This window comes from Bipolaris maydis (assembly GCF_028858645.1).
Source record: "Bipolaris maydis strain C4 unplaced genomic scaffold PSV08scaffold_5, whole genome shotgun sequence".
Classification (NCBI taxonomy): domain Eukaryota; kingdom Fungi; phylum Ascomycota; class Dothideomycetes; order Pleosporales; family Pleosporaceae; genus Bipolaris; species Bipolaris maydis.
This window is the reverse complement of record NW_027093861.1, coordinates 1,478,472-1,496,648: the sequence shown is the minus strand read 5'-3', so window position 1 is coordinate 1,496,648 and position 18,177 is coordinate 1,478,472. Positions and strand designations below refer to the sequence as shown.

The 18,177-nt window shown below is 54.2% G+C and overlaps 3 protein-coding genes across 3 annotated transcripts; 1 reads left to right on the top strand and 2 right to left on the bottom strand.

Moving 5' to 3' along the window:
- Positions 1 to 1,726: 1,726 nt before the first annotated feature.
- PSV08DRAFT_409037 (glycogen synthase-domain-containing protein) lies at positions 1,727 to 8,855 on the bottom strand. Its single transcript, XM_066093813.1, has 6 exons — positions 7,715 to 8,855; positions 5,897 to 7,664; positions 4,105 to 4,208; positions 3,779 to 4,054; positions 2,168 to 3,723; positions 1,727 to 2,111 (listed from the first exon to the last, which is right to left on the bottom strand). The coding sequence occupies exons 1-6, from the start codon at positions 8,747 to 8,749 to the stop codon at positions 1,997 to 1,999; spliced, it is 4,854 nt and encodes a 1,617-aa protein (XP_065949343.1). The 5' UTR covers positions 8,750 to 8,855; the 3' UTR covers positions 1,727 to 1,996.
- A 776-nt stretch (positions 8,856 to 9,631) lies between these two features.
- On the bottom strand, positions 9,632 to 11,996 carry PSV08DRAFT_200339 (uncharacterized protein; the record flags this gene model as incomplete). Its single annotated transcript, XM_014226563.1, has 3 exons — positions 9,632 to 11,448; positions 11,507 to 11,818; positions 11,938 to 11,996. 3 exons carry the CDS (start codon positions 11,994 to 11,996, stop codon positions 10,038 to 10,040), a joined length of 1,782 nt encoding a protein of 593 aa, XP_014082038.1. The 3' UTR covers positions 9,632 to 10,037.
- A 1,576-nt stretch (positions 11,997 to 13,572) lies between these two features.
- Positions 13,573 to 16,116, top strand: PSV08DRAFT_401022 (uncharacterized protein; the record flags this gene model as incomplete). The annotated part of the gene is made up of 4 exons (XM_014226564.1): positions 13,573 to 13,737; positions 13,788 to 13,845; positions 13,955 to 14,661; positions 14,723 to 16,116. The coding sequence occupies 4 exons, from the start codon at positions 13,573 to 13,575 to the stop codon at positions 15,635 to 15,637; spliced, it is 1,845 nt and encodes a 614-aa protein (XP_014082039.1). The 3' UTR covers positions 15,638 to 16,116.
- Positions 16,117 to 18,177: the final 2,061 nt, after the last annotated feature.

Sequence of the window (18,177 nt, the reverse complement as noted above, 5' to 3'; positions counted from 1 at the left end):
TTACTACAAACTACTACACTCAACCAACGGTAGGTTGTGTGGTACTGTTTATTATGAGTGACACAACGGACAATCAATCTTGCTTCTCGTCTATCTTGTCTCCCTTCACCACGTGTGACCAAATTCCCACTCGACTCAAAAAAAACCACGCATGCTAAGCCCACCTCCACACCCTCTTCAGCCCCTCGTATCATGCACCTCGACCCTTCCGAGCAATCCAAACTAGATGTGTTGTCACATCTCACCATGTCTCTCCCCATCTGCCGTCGCCCAAAATCCCTCTATCCTCGCCTATCCCGCATATTCCGTCTTTCTCGCTATCTCATCCTTACCTCTGACATCACACTGCCCCATTCGCCAAACAAACTTTCCTCTATCCTATACCAACCCATGCCAACCCCAATGCCCAGCCCCCCCAGCCCTAAACCCTTGAAACAAAACCACCTCACCTCACCGCACACGCCCTCTCTCTCTCGTCTACCCAAGCAAAGAGTCTGTGACACCCAGTGCATCGGCCGAAGATCAAAGTGTGTAAGCACACACGCGGAAAGTAGGCACCACCATCTGCACCCCTATCCCTCCTTTGCAAAATGCTCCGAGCGTCTGTGTGTGTTTTTTTTAAATTATGTGGCGCAGCAATTGTAACCACCGACTACAGTACATACCTACCTGCCCTGCGCCACACACGCACACACACCACTTCATTTCACCTCTCTTTCCAAAGTAACTACATACAACCATGAGATCCGATAGTAGGCCGGTCTTATCTTTTCCATCTTTCCATGCTCTCGCTCTCCATAACACATACTACATTTTTTCAGCTCACCGCCGCCCCACAAGCATCAGGTATAAGTACGTGTATACGATAAGCCCCTCAAACTTAAACAAGTCTTGCCAACTCGGATCCCGGCATCCGCCGGCGGGTGTTCGGAAGCGGCAAGTGCCCTGTTCCGAGGGAAGAAGAAGAAGGCAAAAGGGAACCAAAAAAAAGGGCGCATAGGTATTGGCGGTTGGATGACATATTAGTCATGAGAAATACTACTACCAAGCTGTCTGGTCGTAAAGTACACACATATGTAAGACTCCTAACGGTCCGACTTGGGCACAACCGGACGTACTATACTTCCTAGTATACCCAAGTTAAGTCCATGACAAATCATATTGTGCACAAACACGCCTTCCTCCTCCTCCTCCTCCTCCTACGTTACCACAGGTATCTCTAAGATGATGCCAAGAAAAAGCACTGCACACGTGACACTTGCTTATAGAAACTAATACTCAAAAATCAAATCCCAATACTACTGTTGCAAAAAAAACATACAACAGCGGGGATTCGCCAGTGGTCTCCCACCTGACTACTAGTCCGCCGGTCAAAGACTTAACGTGCGGCGAACGAACGAGAGCCAGTGATTTATTTTGCCGATGGTCGTATGTACCATCTCGCTGGAAAAAAAAACGGTATCATGTTTCGCAAATGTCAAGTTGCTGGCGGACAGGTGGCTTCACGTGATTGCTATTGATAATGTACATAGCTTGAGCACCCTACCCACTACACGGAAAAACAAACATCTTTAACACTCCCTTGCCGCACGCGGTATAGAGATGCTGTAAAAGAAATCCTGCAAAAAAAAAACGATATGTGTGTGAAAAAAATTTGTGGGCAAAGGATCCAAGTATTTTGTAATTATGTATATGAATTTTTTTTAAAGAAAAAAAAAAGAGTGAGAGATGGACAAGTTCATACGACATTTCTGCTATCAAAACACTACTTACATGCAACAGTACTCACTTACACACACATGAACGACTTGTCTTCACATCTCCTACGTCGAAAAAAAAATACATGCATCCTTTTCGCATCTTTTAGATCAAAAAAAAGCCCACGAACGCGAAAAAAAAACAATGGACACGTTTAATGCAAATTTCCCTTCATTTCGTACTCATTCATCATTGTACTTTGTAGATAAAAAAAAACAACAATATTACCACCAGACCTTTAGTCAGTTCCATTTACCGCGGCAGGCAAGGTAGGTGTGGTTGCGCCAGAGTTGGGCTTGCTCTTGGTCTTGAGGGTAAGTGGGAAAGTAAAGTCATCGGCCTCTTCCTCCTCACTGTATACTTGTTAGTAACTATCCGCAAACAGTTAAAATCGTCATTGGGCACTTACGGAAGCTTCCACGCAATGTAGTCCTCGGTGCTCAGTCCCTCACGGCCTTCCTGCAGCGAAGCAAAGTCGCCAGGAGTCATCATACCCGAACGCTCACGGGGCGATCCAGGCTCGGACAGAGGCCGAGAAATCTTGACATCTTGCGAATTGAAGAAGTCGGGCTCCTCGTCGTCCTCGTACGCCGCAGGGTATGCTCGTCGGAGCGCCAGTTGTCGGGCCTTGACATACTCCAAGCCCATGCGCTTCCAGTCGAGCAGGTCGCTGAGACGCTCTGTCCGATTCCTCTGGTTGATGCGTTGGCGCTTGCTCTTCTTTGTGAATTCAAACATGTAGTCGACGAGCTGATTGACCGACTCGTCTACGCCCTTCATTCTCCGATCTACAATGTAGATACCGTAGTCTTGAGCATTCTCAATCAGCTCCTCCATATAGCAACCAAAGCCAGACAGATTTGTTGTGATACTTGGAACACCCATGACCGTGCATTCGGCTGGAGTGTATCCCCATGGCTCGTAGTAAGATGAGAATACACCAAGATGGGTTCCACGGACAAAGTCGTCGTAGTCCATGGGCAGTACGGGGTTGGCCGAGTTCAAAAACTCCGGGTGGAAAACAACCTTGACACGATCGGAGGGGTGGTTGAAGAGCTGGCAGCGACGCAGTTGGTTCAGCACAGGATCTTCGGCATCGTTGACCATGTTGTGAGTGACAATGGGCGGCAGGTTATGGCGCTTCATGGCGAACAATCTTCGGCGGAGCAGAATCTTGTCAGCAGGTGTGATCAAGTCCTTGTCTTCAGGGAGCTCAGAGCCCTCTGTCCAAGTCAGGGAGCGCTCAAACAGCTTCTTGGCTACATTCTCGGCAATGTTGTTCACACTGTCGTGGAGCGCCTTGATGACTGCCTGTCCCTTGAGCGAGTCGACTGAAAGAGATGTAGTCTGTGCGGGCAGAATGATAAAAGCAACGACTGTCATGTTGGAGTTCTCGCTCTTCATCCTGTGGTTCAGTCGTGCCAGTGATTCGATAAACATGTCTACACCCTTATTCCGGTACTCGTAGCGACCAGCTGTGAAGAAGTAGAGCGTATTCTCGGGATCAAAGTCATTGTGACCGTAGAAATGTCCACGCACAAAGTCGTTAATCTTGACCTTTGCCTGCTGGTGCAAGTTCTGGAACTCGTGCGTCGCAGAAAACTTCTTGACATTAAGACCGTTGGGCAGTACACCGTCTGGCTTGCGCTTCAAGAGATGCTCGCTCTCATAGGCAGTGATGTGAGACACGGTCGTGAAGACGTCGGCAGCGTGTGTGGCAGCGCGCTCAATGCAGTAACGGTGGTAAATACCCCGCTTTCCTGCTTCGGCATCCACATCAAAGTATTGCAGATTGTTGTAAAAGTCGACAGAGCCAGCGCACAGGTAGCGGCCGAGAAGTGTGGCGTGGGTCGTGAAAATGGTAGTCACGTCGATGCGGCGCTTCTTGCAAAGGGGCACTGCAACACCTGCCAGCCATTCGTGGAACTGGACAATGACGGCTCGCTGCTTCTCATGGTAGACATACTGAGAAAAGCAGTTAGCAAAATGTACCAAGGCTGACTTCATGTTTGCTTCGTACCTCGCCCAAAAACCAAGCAATGAGGTAGCCAAAGACAATGGCCTCGTTGGTCTCGGAATCGCCAGGAGGCGAAGGAATGCCAGTGGAAGACCAGAGGTCGCCCTTCCACTCATCAAGCCACCTGTAGCCAGTGCCAGTATCAAAGAGGAGCACGCGCGGGGCACCGTCAATCAGCCATCGTCCGTATAGCGTCTTGATGCCCCGCTCGTCCATGGACTTGATCGTGGCCAGCAGAGCAGGGTCTTTGGGAACAATGGGTTCTACTTCGACGGCGGCCTGTGGACTTGTGAGCAGGGAGTGTCGCAGTGATCAAGTATGCTGCTTACCGAAGCCCTATTCCACGGGCCGAGCAGAGTGTATGCAGCGCCATACTCTGCTGTGGTGACCTGGGCCTTTGACTTGAGGACCGAGTAGATGCCACCGACTGGAGCTGATTAGGGTTTTGCGTCATGGGACCAGGATGGAGGGGAGCTACCTCTGTTTGCGACTTCGGTCGCAACCTCGAACAGGACGTGGTTCTGCACGTCTCGCGCTCCCGAGGCCATTGTGAATGTGTGGTGGGGGTCAGATGAGACGAGGGAGAGACTCAATGGCAGATTGAGAATACTGTTCTTGAGGAGAGAATGAGAAGGAGAGGCGGAACAGGGCTGATGGAGCTGGAGCTCGGTACTTGGTTTGGACTGCTGCAGGATGCGGCGCTAGGCGGGCGGTTGGCTTACTGCGCCGGGGGGTGGGGAGGGGAGAGAATAGGCGATACGGGTCTGCAACAAGACGTGGTGGTGCAGCCGCAGAAAGAGCAATTGATGAAGGTGTGAGAGCAGAATGGACGGGAAAAAGTCGAGGTAATAGCGGTTGGCGTGGTCGCAGCAGACAGGCCCTGCAGCGGCGACAAGGGCTCGAGTTGGCGGGCCGCTTATTGTTTTGGGAGCTTGAGCGTTGGGAGACCCCGACGTGGGGAGGGTTTAGGGTGGTTGGGATGCTCGGGTCAGAGCTCCCCAGCCGACACGCTCGCCTGGTGCGGGTGACGTCGTTGCTGGCCCTGCAGTCACCATGACGCTGGCCATGTATATCATTTGCTGGCCGCGAGCAAAACTAGAGTAGCCATGTAGCCCGCATTGGTACTGGCAAGCCATGCACAGCACCCCGTTCTCTGAACAGGTGAGTAGAGTACATGTGCACCCATGTACAAACATAGACATGTACGTGCTGTGTACACACCCACCCACTCCCTACTAGCATGTTCCCTCCCCGCGGCTGGCGCCCAGCAGGGCAAGGCTGGAGCGTGGCCGGCGAATGTGCGCGAGTCAACAACTCAACAGTTTGTCGAGGAAATGAGACGCGGAGCGGACCATCGACCGATCCATCCCGTCTCGATGGGCGCCGCGCAGTTCTGGCGGCGCCTCTGTCTTTTCATCTTCTTTCGTTACAACTGCAAATTGTACATGGCGCATGCCGCTGCCCACGCTTGTGAAGTTGATATGCCGAGGCGGTACTGCGTCCGCTGCTGCACCGTCTCGTCATTAGGCCGGCGATTGCGGGGTTCCCGCTCGACGGGGGGTTGAAGTTTCCAGCACGCCACTCTCTCCGCAGCCAGTCGAGTGGGCCCGTTCTTGGGCGGAGGCGGAGACATCGGAGACTTGGTCGGACACGCACATACATACACGCGTACTGTATAGTCCGTCAGCACACAACACCATCCAACCATGCAAACCGAAGCTCTCATATACCCTCATCTCGCACGCTCGCCCGCCGCGGTCTCCAGCTAGTTGCATCTAGACCCGTATCGCTCCAAACATATAGATCAATTCAATACTCTCACCACATCTAGCCTCATCTACTCGGCCATACCAGGCATCCCTCCTGCACCCCCACTATGCCTCAACATCGGCGCCACCTGAAAAACACAGGCCTTTGGGCTGACAACGTTGGGAAACAAACCGCAAGGAAGAGAGAGAAAAAAATTTATGCAGGGATATCAGGCTAAAATCGCGCTCACAAAGGAAAGAGGAAAGAGAGAAAAAAAAAGGACGCCACGTGCCGTTTGGGAAGTGGTTCCGCCTGCAAACCACCCATCTTTGCCCCCCCCCCCCTCCTTCCCAAAAACACCTTACTTGCCACTTCGATCAATCACTGGTGCGGCAACGGGCATGCCACCCAGCAAGCTGCCCTGCGCAAACTCACTGTTCAGGTTGAGATTGACCATTGGGCCTCGGGCTCTGCTGCCATCCATGACGCCTCGGCCGATAACGTCGGGGCCTTGGGAATAACCCGCGCGAGACAACAGGCCTCCGCCCGTGAATGCTTTGCTGGCATCCTCAGGCGCGGCCCCATGGTTGTTGTGTGTGTATGCAGCCAGGGGCTCGCCACGACCCTTGAGCGACCGTGTGCGCTCGTGGCCACCAGCACCATATGTTCCATGTGCGCGCGATGTTCCCGGCCGGCCCGCTCGCCAATCTGTCGATGAAGGGACCTTGATTGCTTCTTCTATCGACGTTGCGCTCTCCACAAGCGGCCCTGCCCCTGCGCCCGGATTGTACCCTTTGCCCTTGTTGAGATGCTGTGGTGGTGGACGATACTGCGGCGTCAGATCAATCAACGGCTCAGGCATACCAGGTATCCGCTTCGAAGCACTTCTTTGCAGGTCGCTCGATATCCGCCTATTGTGGTTGCTGCGCGTTGAAGTGCTGCGTTTGATACTACTGTCGGCCTGACCCAACCGACCCACGTTCAGCAGTGATGGACCCTCTGTAAACGCCGTTGCCTGCTGCTGCTCACGAGCCTGGGCTGCAGCCTGGCGTTCGCTATAGCCTCGGCCTAGAAGCCCACTAGAAGTGAATGCTTCTTCCTCCTCCTTGCCCTCGAAGCTGCGTCGTCCAGACGTCTGTCGAGACGTGGGCTGCGACGGGTTGGGCTTGTTGACTGCACCCTTGATCAACGTTGCCGGAGGTGGTTGCTTTACCCGCAACGACTTCTTCCTTGTATGCATTGCTCTGCTATCAAGCTTCGACAAGGGCTTGTCATCTGGAAACTCGCCCGGCTTATGCACTTCAATTTCATCTAGCTTCTTGTTGAAACTGTCCATATCCAACAACGACGAGAAAGCCCCCAGCTGGTAATGTGATCCTACAGACTCACCCCGTGCATGCGCTGATGACTGCCCTGTCTCTTGGGTGCCAGACACATTGCGCATGGCCGGCGACTTCTTCTTCAACCCCTCGCCCTTTTGGTACTTGAGATACCAGCTCCGCCACGACTGCAAAGCATGATAGAACATGCTTGCCGTGTTGCGGTCATTGGTGCAGAAGAAATGCACATACTGCGACTCGTCGGCAAAAATATTCGACTTTTGCATACTCTTGACCGCATAGCAGATCTTCTTGGGTGGCTTGACCCTTGCCAGCTTCTGCTGTGTTACCGTGTAGATGTCGTAGTCTGTAAGCGTGCAAATGTTCTCCAGATCCTTTTCCTTGGTCTTTTCGTTCTTCGCCATGACTAGCTGGCCGTCGGGACGCAGGGTAAGCAGGCGCTTGCTCCACTTGCCGGGTCTCGAAGAGTATTGGATGAAGCACGACATGCCTTCGGGCCTTGCCTCGGGCACTTTGTATGCGAGCAAATCATCCTGGTTGATTCCGTCCACATCCGAGTCGATAATGGTCAGCTCATTTTGGTTGTCGTGATCCCACGAGTTCATGACATCTCGTACATATTCGTAATTGCGCAGCGGGCGCGTGATGCTGACTTTTGTAAAGTATTCAGAAATCACTGCTGTGCGAACATCAATTGGGTCAGCGAGAACAGTCGATGCAGACTTGATCAGATCCAGAGGTGTTGTGGTCGGTGTGACGGGTAGTTGAATGCGCTTCTTATTGCACACAACCGTAACGCGCTGCCCCAGTTGTTAGTCACTTTATCCCGCCCGAGATGCAACCAACATACCCTGTCACCAGCATTCACGGCTGAAGTTGGCGCATCAATGCCCAGGACCGCACCCCCTCCACCAGGTTTGATGGTTTCTTCCTCATGGCTGAGGCTGAGGCTAAGTTGTGGTGCAGCCGACAATTGCGCCGGAGCATCCAGACCTAGAGCCTCGTCCTTTCTCCTTTTGAACATGCCAATCCCAACCTCCTGCTGTCGCGGGGGCGAGATGGCATTGGGTGAGGCTGGCGGCTTTTGAGACCTCTCTTCGAGCCTTGCTAGTGCCGCTTGACGTTGAAGTTCGTCCTTGTTTTGCGAAGTCTTTCGTGGCTCGGCTTTCTGTAGTCGTCTCCCCCGCTCCTGCTCTGCCTTTTGTTCGATTCTTTGCCGACGCAGCGCCTCTGCTTCTTCAAACTCCCGTTGCTGTTGCTGCAGCTTCTGCAGCCGCGCCGCTTCCTCTGCTTCCTGACGCAACTTGTCGGCCCTGTCCGACTCGGCCTGTTGTGCCTGCCTCCTTGCCCGTGCCTCTGCATCATGTCTTTCCTTCATCTGCCGCTGGCGCTGCTTCTCCTTTTCGAGAATTTCCCTCGCACTATCATCACCGCTGAGGGAGTGGTCTCTCGGTGCGCCATAGACAAGGGGTGACGCTTGGGCACGGGGTTTGGCGGTACGAGGGCGGCGCTGGGCGGTGTTGGCCGCATACGATGTCTGCTGTGGGGAACTGTCTGCATCATTCGACGAAGCATAAGGCGGCGACTGCGGGCACAAGGGCGGTGGAGGATCAAATGTGGTGTTGGAGCGGGGAGGGGGCTGCGGGCTGGTCGCGTGCGAAGTGGGTGGTCGGCGGTGGTAGCGGCTCTTGCTCCTGCTGAGTGGCGCATCGTTCTGAGGTTGAGAGTCTGGTACTGCAGACATAGTAGGCACTGTCGACATGCCCTGCGAAGGCTGGTCATGCTGCGAAAACTGGCCTGGTTGCATGGGAGGCTGTTCCTGTGCGCGCCTTACGCTCCTATAGCGAGACACCTTTTGCGTCGAGGACATTGCGTCAGTAGCCATGGCGGTGTAGTGGAGAATGCTGTGCGACTGGAATCCTTGTGCCTGCGCGAAGAGAGGTAGAGAGCATAGAAAGCACAACCACGGCCATAGAGCACACCCAGCGAGTGAGGGGAAAGAGAAGGCGTGAACAGGGTGAAGAAGCAAGTACAAGTGGCAGCAGGCGGAATACGGCTAAGGCGGCGTTTAATTCTTTGACATTAAAGTACCTGAATCCAATCACCAGGTCAAAGCAGGTAGCCGAAACATTCTCTCCACCCCCCGTTCTATCTTGGTAGTCCTCCTGAGAGAGCAACAACGGCCAGTGGCTAGATTGAAACCTGGCAGGCCGGCCGTACGCAGGCGCGTGCGCTAGACGACTCGTCCACCTGACCGGCGTGGGGCGGTCAGTGCAGTCAGTGCCAGCCACACGCCCGCCTGAAACGCGACGCCTGGACGCCATGCCTTAGCCACAGCACGCTATTCGAGTACGCACGTAAGTAGTCATGGTGTGTGCATGAATGCCCCCCAAGCACATCGCGGCATGCAACGAGATCCTGCAGATCGCAATGTTGTGCATGCATCCATACAGGGCACACGACACTGCTACGCCTGTCCCTTGGCTGCCTGGCCTGACAGTGACATTGACATGAACCCTATGCGTACATGTGTAATATGTGTGTGTGTGTAGTGTAATATGAACCCACCTATCCGAGTACTAGTATGTCACCATAACAGCCTATATTGCCCAAATCAGGAAACACTTGTGTAGTGTCATATCCCAGCGGAGAATTACCAACTGCAATATTACCACGCACACAACCCTTGGCCCTGTGCGCCCTGTAGCCCTTCGCCAAAACAAACCCGCCACCCGATATTAAAAGCACAAGTCGTCGGTAGTAATTTCAGTAGCTGCGAGAGACCGGTCCCGCGCAACCGAGCGCTCTATTTTTCTTTCTTGCTTTGCTTTGTTTCCTTATGTACACACACATGGCCAACAAACGAAAATCAATCCTTCACCAGGGGTATTTTCGTCCGACCCTCATTGGTTCTGCCCGGTGTCGCCATAATTCGTACTGGTGTTGCGCCCATGTTCCACCAACCCAAAAACGACCAAAATAGAACAAAAATAAAAACACACAACAAGAAAAAGGTTCCTTGGTATCTTACAAAGGTGATGTTTGAGAAGAAGATGAAAAAAGAACATGGACAGATACCCAGGCGAGAGAAAGGTAAATAAGAAAGACGGGCAGGCGAGATGCAGTACGTGGAGATGCAGAGTGCGATGCTGGCGTGTCCAAACGAACAGAAACTAGCGCCACAAATCAGCCCTCGAGGCTCGCTTCTCGCGACCAACGTGCGTCATCCAGCTTGCGCGCGGGCTGGGTTCTCGGCCCCCGAGCGAGTTGGAGTAGCCGTGTCCAAAGAAGCCTCCACTAGGTGCCATATGGCCAGCGCTCCTTGGCCGCCCATCATTGTCAGCAGGTATGGCCAGGAACCCACCGAACCCATTAGGTACTACAATGCTCTTACGGGCATCTCCGCCCCACTGGGGCCCAAGGCCCTTGTGTGCCGAGTAGCTGCTCAACGGCCGGCCCACAGACATGGATGCTCGTCGTGCTTGGCCTTCGGGAGGTATGATGGATGTAAAGATCCAATCAAGTTCATCAAGACCCTTGGAGTAGACCTCCAGGGGCTGGTTGAAAATGGGCGGCGGTGCCTCACTGAACGGACGTATTGGTGGCGCAAGAGTAAGGATTTCCGGGAAATCGGGGTCACGAACCCAGAGCTGTCGCAAAGCCGGGAGCGAGTTGGACATGAGCGACTTGGCTAGATACTGGTAGTATGATGCAGCGGGCGGGTAGACCTGGCTGGCGGCATTGGATACGACCTCAAAGTTGAGCTTGTACAGTGTGTACGAGTTCAGTGGCGGAATGGGGTCCAGGGGAAGGGATGCCGAGACGGTGGCCGTGTACTCCAATGTCCGAAGGTTGGCCGCTGCCTGCAAAACAATGTGAAGGGATTCCACCGGGAAGCCAGAGCAGTCCTTGAGTACAAGCGTTCGGAGTCTGGCACTGCACATGGGGTTGTGGAGGAACTGGGCCAAGCCTTGTGCAGTCACAGTGTGGCACTTTTCCAACCTCAGAATTTCCAAGGCAGGGAAGTTTGGAATTCCAGGGGCATCGTGGAAAGTGGAATCGTTCAACCACGGAGCGCCAATAATTGTAAGCTCCTTGAGTCGGGGAAGCATGCCGAAAACTTGTCGTAAGATGCTGGGCTCAATGTGTATCTTGTTGAGCTCGATGGTGATGAGCTCTTGCCAGTAGCCCTGGAGGAGCGACTCGAGTGCCTGTTCGCCACCCTCGGTGTACTTCATTCTCTTGATGTGTGGGCATCGTCCCTGCAGCTCCTGTCGCAGCAACTGGCAAGACTGGTCGCCACTGTAGAAGCCGTCGGGGAGGTCAATGTACTCGAGGTTGGGGCAGCCGGACACGGTTCGCGCAAGGTCGGCTTTGCAGGCCTCGCGCGTCATATAGGGGAGCTTGATGAAGCGCACACGCTGGCCGAGGTATTGGTTGCCGCGGACACTCTGGCCGAGCTGCTGGAGTCGCTCAGTGGGGGCATCAATCTCATCTCCGTTACGCGACTTGCGCCTGCGCTGGTCGGCGTAGATTTCCTCGAGCTCGCAGTAGTGGACGGCATCAATGCGGATGCTGTTGTATCTAGGGAGGCAGGTCAGCGGCAATATGCATGCAGGCGGAGCAGAATTGCACAACTTACAGCAGGCCGGCGGCGACACCATACCATTGTCGCTTTGTCAAGGCGCAGTGGGCCAGGTCTCGCATGTCGCAGCTCATGCAGCCATCGTTGCCACTGTCCTCGCTGCCGTCGAGCGTCTCGTCAGTGGAATGGGGGCAGACTTGCTCAAAGATGCGACGCAAGATGTGGTCGGGCAGGCGGACAAACTGGTCAGGCCCATGGTATTCGGGAATGGCGGGGGCGTAGAGGTCGTTGCGAGGATGGGATTCGCTCTTCTTTGGGGTTTTGTGACGCCTGAATCGCTTGAAGAAGCCCATGATGCCGCGGGAGGAACTGGAGAAGAGGTCAGGAGGAGGACAGTGGCATGGAGGAGTGCAGCGGCTGAGGGCAGATTTGGGGGTGGACGGGTTTCTTTGTCCGTTGTTTCAAAAAGTGGGTAGGTGAATACTAACTCGCGTCCGTTTGGTGCAGCTTGCGGGGAAGACAGGAAGGCGCGTTGCCGAGAGGCCATGGTTAGTAAAGCAGGCGGTCCCGATTGACTACACGGGCCTTGGTCGTGTGGGTAGTGGTAGATGCTCAGGCGCCAATGCAAAGTCCCCGATGCCACAAGCGGAGTGCATAAATTGCAGAGGATCTCTGGACGGGCAGAAGGGGGGCGCGCGCGGCGTTTAAGGGGTTCACAGCAGCTGTTCTAGGAGACGTCGCGCCCACCACGTCGAGCGGGCGCTGCTGACAGGGCTAGTGCTTGTCGGCCGTGTCAGCAAAGCTTGAGGGACGCTGATCGTCTTGAGCGCGCGCCTCCAGACTCAACTGCCAGCCTGCCAGCCTGCGGGCATGCGAAATTGGCTGCCACCTGCGCCGAAACAGCAGCGAGGGCGGGCGAGCACGAGGGTTGAGGCGGATCACGTGCTGACGTGGCCCTCGCCGCGGGAGTGGGAGAGGCCACACACACGCACACACACACGGCCAGGGGGGGGGAGGCGGGATGATGTGCTGGCCCCTTGTCCCCTTGGCCCCTAGCCGCCTTTCGCCCACCCTACAGCTGTGCTGGTCCACCGGTCCACGGGTCCAGCATGGCTTCTCGAGATAACACGCCAGCGGGCTGCCCCGTCCGTCCAAGCCATGGCCGGACCCTGCTGTTCGGGTGCAGTATGTGTGTGTATGTGCATGTACACAGTACCCTACCAGCTGTCTAGCTCTCACCATGGCGCCGTGTCCTTTGCACTCAAACGCGACGACATGCATGCACGCTACTATGTACACGGTACACACTACATGGCATGTCCTATGTACTGTATACACACCTAGCACGGGCACGCGCCGGTTCCCCTTGGCCGCACGCGTGGGACCGGCACTGGGCGTCGACATCGCTGCAGATATCCCGCCATGTCCTATGTATGGATGCGTGCAGCCATGCAGCCATGAACTATGTATATACAATACACACACACGCCCGTGTACATGCTACTATCCCAGGGCGCGAGACGACGCTCTCGAGCCTATTGCTGCCAATTGCGACGTCGGAACACCGCCAGCACCCGTCCAGGGACCATACAGGCACACAGCAACACGCGAGAAAGCCGTGCAACCCGCAAAAAACAAAACAGCATCAGGGAAAAAAAGCCCATATCCCCCAATGCGCTCCCAGTGACACGTCCGACACTAAACTCGAGCTCCCGCCAAGATCTCGACGTTGTGCCTTAGCTCTGCTATCCACGTCAAGAAATCTTCCGGCATCATTGCACGGAGCCTCAGGTCGTCCGTCCCCATCACAGAGCACCTGGTTTCATCTCACCGGGTCACCTCTACCCTCGCTCCATCATTCACCTCGAGGCTCTGCTCTGTTCTCCCCTTCACTTGCACTGAGCAGCAAGTCACCTGTCCCCGCCTCACCTCATCCGTCTTCACCTCCCCGCTGACGTACCCGCTACAAACGACCTCCACCGACGCCGCCTCTTACCTCCGACTTCCTCGCTGCAAATCCTCAATTGCCCAATCCACCCTCGCCGCAGTCTCGCCTGACCTCTGGACCACCCCAGAGGCACCCGTACTGACAGTGCACCTACCGCAGACAAACACACAAAGCTATGGCGTCCCAGCCGACTCCGAGCCCCCAGGCGGCCAATCTCGACCGCTACGTCGTCATTCACGTAGCTACCACCTGTGACGAGCACGGCGTCTACGTGACAAAGGATTCAGCAGAGGTCATTGAGCTCGGCTGGATTCTCCTCGATGCAAAGTCATGCGAAGAGGTGGGCTTGCCCATCCCAATCCCACACCTCAATTGCTGATCCAATCCCAGCTACACCGCGAGTCCGTCCTCGTCAAGCCCGTCAACACTCCAATTACGGCTCTTTGCAGTACGTTTGTTGTCTTGCTCCTTCTCGCCTGCCTACCTGCCTCCCTCACTCCCCACCCCCTTCTTCACCTCGACGAGCTTCGGCTAACCCTGCATCCTTGCTTGCACAGCTAGCTTGACAACCCTCACCTGGGACCAGGTCCGCAACGCTGGCTCCTTCCGCGATGCCATCGAGCGCTTCAACAACTTCCACGCCGAGCACATTGCCCCCAAGAACCTCGAGTTTGCTTTCGTCACTCTTGACTCGTGGGACCTCCGCGTACAGCTGCCGCGCGAGGCTAGGGACAAGGCCGTTGTTCTTCCCCCATACCTTCAACACTCCCGTACATTCGACCTACGCACTGAATACCAGCGCTGGCAGGCACACCACCCAGAGTCGTTGCCGTTTGGCTCTAGCGCCTTGACCAACATTTGTGCGGCTCTTGAAGTGGAGCCCGTCCAATCGTCGGCGCCCATCAAACACAACCTGCCCTTTCACTTGCAAGCCCTCGCCCCCGCCTCGCCGCGGCGGGCAATGGAGGAGGCGGTCACACTCGCTCGAGTTCTCCGTGGCCTGATCCGCAAGTCGCAGCCACCTCAAGACCACCCCGACGTACTTACCAAACCCATGGACGCCAGGGCTGACGTGCGCGCCTTTTTGTCCGAGCGCAGCAAGGTTCTTCACATGAGCGGCCTTCCTCATGACACTACTCAGTCAGAGCTTGAGAGCTGGTTTACCCAGTTTGGCGGTCGTCCTATTGCTTTCTGGACCCTCCGTACCCCAGACCAGCACAAGCCCACCGGTACCGGCTTCGCCATCTTCTCTTCCCACGAGGAGGTATGTATTGTATCAATCATGTTGGACACGTAATATGCTAACTTTGATTCTTCTTTCCTAGGCTGCTGAGAGTCTCTGCATGAACGGCCGCGCTCTCAACGAAAAGGCCATTGAAGTCTCGCCTTCGTCCACTCGCGTTCTCGACCGTGCCTCTGATATTATCACACCATTTCCCCCTAGCAAGAACCGCCCTCGCCCTGGTGACTGGAACTGTCCTTCTTGTGGCTTCTCCAACTTCCAGCGCCGTACCGCTTGTTTCCGATGCTCGTTCCCTGCCATGCAACAGGGCCCGCCAGGCGGTGATCCCATGGCCTACGGCGGTTACGGATACGGAGGTCACCCAGGTATGATGGGCCCTCCTCAGCACCACATGGGCCACGGCCACGGTCACGGAATGGGTGGTGGACACATGCGTGGAGGTACTGGTGTCGTTCCCTTTCGTGCTGGAGACTGGAAGTGTGGTGAGAATGGCTGTGGATACCACAACTTTGCAAAGAACACTGCTTGCCTCCGCTGCGGAGCTAGCCGTGCCGGCGCTGCTGTCGTTGCTGACTCGGCATTCCCGTCGCCAATGGATACACCCTCTGGTTTCGGCATGGGACCTCCTTCCATGGGTGCTGGTCCTGGTGCCGGTCCCTACGGCCCTGCTGGCTACGGTGGTGGAGGCTTCCCAGCTCAACAGTATGGCGGCCCTCCTAGCTCGTATGCTCTGCCCTCTGGTATGGGTGCGGCTAGCCCTTACCCTTCCATGGGCGGTCAGTATGTGCCCAACGGTGGCATGCACTCGACTCCCTTCGACAGCCGCGCCGCTGAAGCTGCTTTTTCCTCGGCGGACCCCTACCCCGCTCAGGGTGCTCCTAACGGCGGCGATGGTCGCAACGACCCCTTTGCCTTTCTTTCAACCGGCTTTGGCTCTCTTTCCATGAACGATGATCGGCGCAACGTCACTAACCCCGCCAACAAGTCGCCGGCGTAAGTTCACTCGTACATAGGTATCGATCGTCTGGAGCGCGTATCTTGCGGTGCAATTTGATATGGGACGGTTTTTTCGGGTAGGCTGGCGTGGGCAAGATTGGCTATGGGTGGAGTTTTACAGCATCGGTCGATTTAAGAGATTCGTGGCATTTGCAGGCTACCTACGGCACGGATGCGTATAGACGGAAAAATCCTCATTTGATGGAGTTCGATACCTGGGATGGCGGGGGTGTTTGGGGATCGACTTGAATTCCTTTTGCAAAAGCTGGGTGGGTGGATAAAAAAAGTACAAATTGGACGGTAGCGAATGCGGGCTTGCAGGAGCTTCTTGGATCTGGCAAGACGATTTCTTCGTACAGCATCTGGGCCTCGAGCTGGTGTTCATTTTCTTCTCTTTTCTTGATCTTTTTCTCTCTTGTTTTTTTCTTGTGCATGCTACAAATTGAATTACAACACATTGCCTTGGCAATCAAGGTGCTTGTGAAGTAAGGGCGGCTCTTGAGGTAAATCGTGTGTGTTTCTTTTTTTTCGCGCGGGTTTCTTTCCTGTTCTTTTTTTCTCCGGAATATTTTCCACCAGTATCTGTACTAATAATCTGCGTTTGTCTTTTTTTTAGCTTCTCCTCGTACGTAGCAAGTGAATCAATCTTCAGGTAAAAAAAAACATATATCGCTTTGTTGCTCGTAACCCGCGTCGTGATGAATGTGTGTGTGGAGAAGACAAGACGCCACCGGGGGGGTTGGCGTACATATGTACATCAGAAAGGACAAAAGTACGCATTCCCGGTCAGAGAAATATCCGTAGTAGCAATGCGCTCAACGGTGAAGTATCATCTCGGGCTTTTTTCCCCTCTCAACAGGTATGTGCAAACTAAGCCAAGGGGATGGATTTTCTACGCATTATCAATGCCCCTATCCTACCCTTCCCTCCCTCGCTCCCTATCTTAGTTTCGGGTACCGTATTAGGTACCTTCGGATTACATCTCACACTCAACAAGGGGGAAGGGATATCCGATGTTTCCTATTCGACCTCCTTTTCTCTCTCTCTCTCTCAAAAAAAAAACATGTCCAATCTGAGTACGTGTAATTACAAAGGATGGGGTGGGACATGGGGGGGGGGGATTTTTTTGGCAGGATTTTTGATCAATAACCAAGCAAAGTAGTCAAGATTGGGTTTGGGACATGAGGCTTGGCGGACTTGGACCTTCCTCCTCCATGTCAGGGAGGGTTTCTGGGCTGGGGCTGGGCATAGGAGGTCCTAATGTGGTGGACTATGGGGGTTTGTGCTTATGTGCATAGTTTACGATATAAGGGCCGGCTTTTGTTTGTTTGTTTTCGGGCCGGTGGATTATGATCTACTTCCTTAGTAAGATGAATAACTATGGAATTTTATGGATTTGTCAGAGAGGTCTGTTTTTTGGGTTGTTTGTCTGTTTGTAAGTAAAACGGGATGTATGGTAAGTGGGAGAAGAGGAAGCAAAATCGGGAATCTTGTAGTTGGTTGGATTTTTGTTGATCATGCAAGGTACGGATGATGGTGTGGAGCTTAGCCAGGCTCTTCTGGCCCGCGCTACAAGCAGGCTAAAGTTATGTTCTTGTCTATGATTAGAGTAATCAAGCGTAGAAATCTGCGCGGCATCACGACGATGTTCGGGTCATCTGCTTTTCTTCTCGTTGTTAATTTTGTTTTCTTCGTCTGAACCGAATTTTTTTGGTAACGTGCTAAATGGGAGTTTTGTTGAGCGCACACTGTTACGATGACGTGCCGCCTCCCTTGTTCTGGACTTGATATTTATGTAATATCACACGAAAGTAAGATATGGATACTTACAAGAGACTCGACCGTGTTGACGTGGGCATTAATGAGATGTTTGTGGCGTCTGCGTGGCTCAATTTCCGAAGTAGGTGGATGGCATCTAGGGTGTCCATCTAGGGTGTCCCACGCCACCCCGTATATACGGTTGCGCGATTTTCCAATAGTGCGTGCATGCGCAGTACGGACGGCTGGAGGCTGGGAAACAAAAAAAAGAGGTCTTTGCGACGCGTTGCGCTGGGTCGCGTATGTTAGACGTAAATTGTGTTATTGTTGAAGTCGGCGGTTCCACAGGCGTACGTACATGTATGTACTGACTGCAATGCGAACAGGGCTAGGAAACATACGACGGAAGCAATGTAGTTTGTTAAGATCGCCCAGAGCCTCATGCGCAGATATGTTACATGCACAGCCGTTGTCTCTGAGAGCAGGGGGGACCCTACCAACGACCCACGCTGTCAGACGTCGGCCAGTCTCCCCTTGCCATGCCGTTATCAGTCAGCTTATCCGTGGCGTTAGCGTCTCTAATTTTGAATCCTCCAACGTCTAATTTGGCACGGCTAATGAGCTGGTTGCTCGTTAGTCGCTTTTACTCAGCTCGCCCGTTGGTCCAGCTTTTCTGCGCTATGCCGAGCTTAGGTACGGCCTAGGATACGCCGGATGCAATTCACCACTCCATCTCGCTCGGTCCGCCCATATACCATGAGGTTGTCACAACCTCACCCAAGA

Bases quoted from the DNA above. Each gene is read 5' to 3' on its own strand.
- PSV08DRAFT_409037 (XM_066093813.1), bottom strand. From the start codon at position 8,749: ATGGCTACTGACGCAATGTCCTCGACGCAAAAGGTGTCTCGCTATAGG. The intron at 3,724-3,778 runs GTACGAAGCAAA...TGCTTTTCTCAG, and splicing joins TTGCTTGGTTTTTGGGCGAG to TATGTCTACCATGAGAAGCA. The intron at 2,112-2,167 runs GTAAGTGCCCAA...ACAAGTATACAG, and splicing joins TACATTGCGTGGAAGCTTCC to TGAGGAGGAAGAGGCCGATG.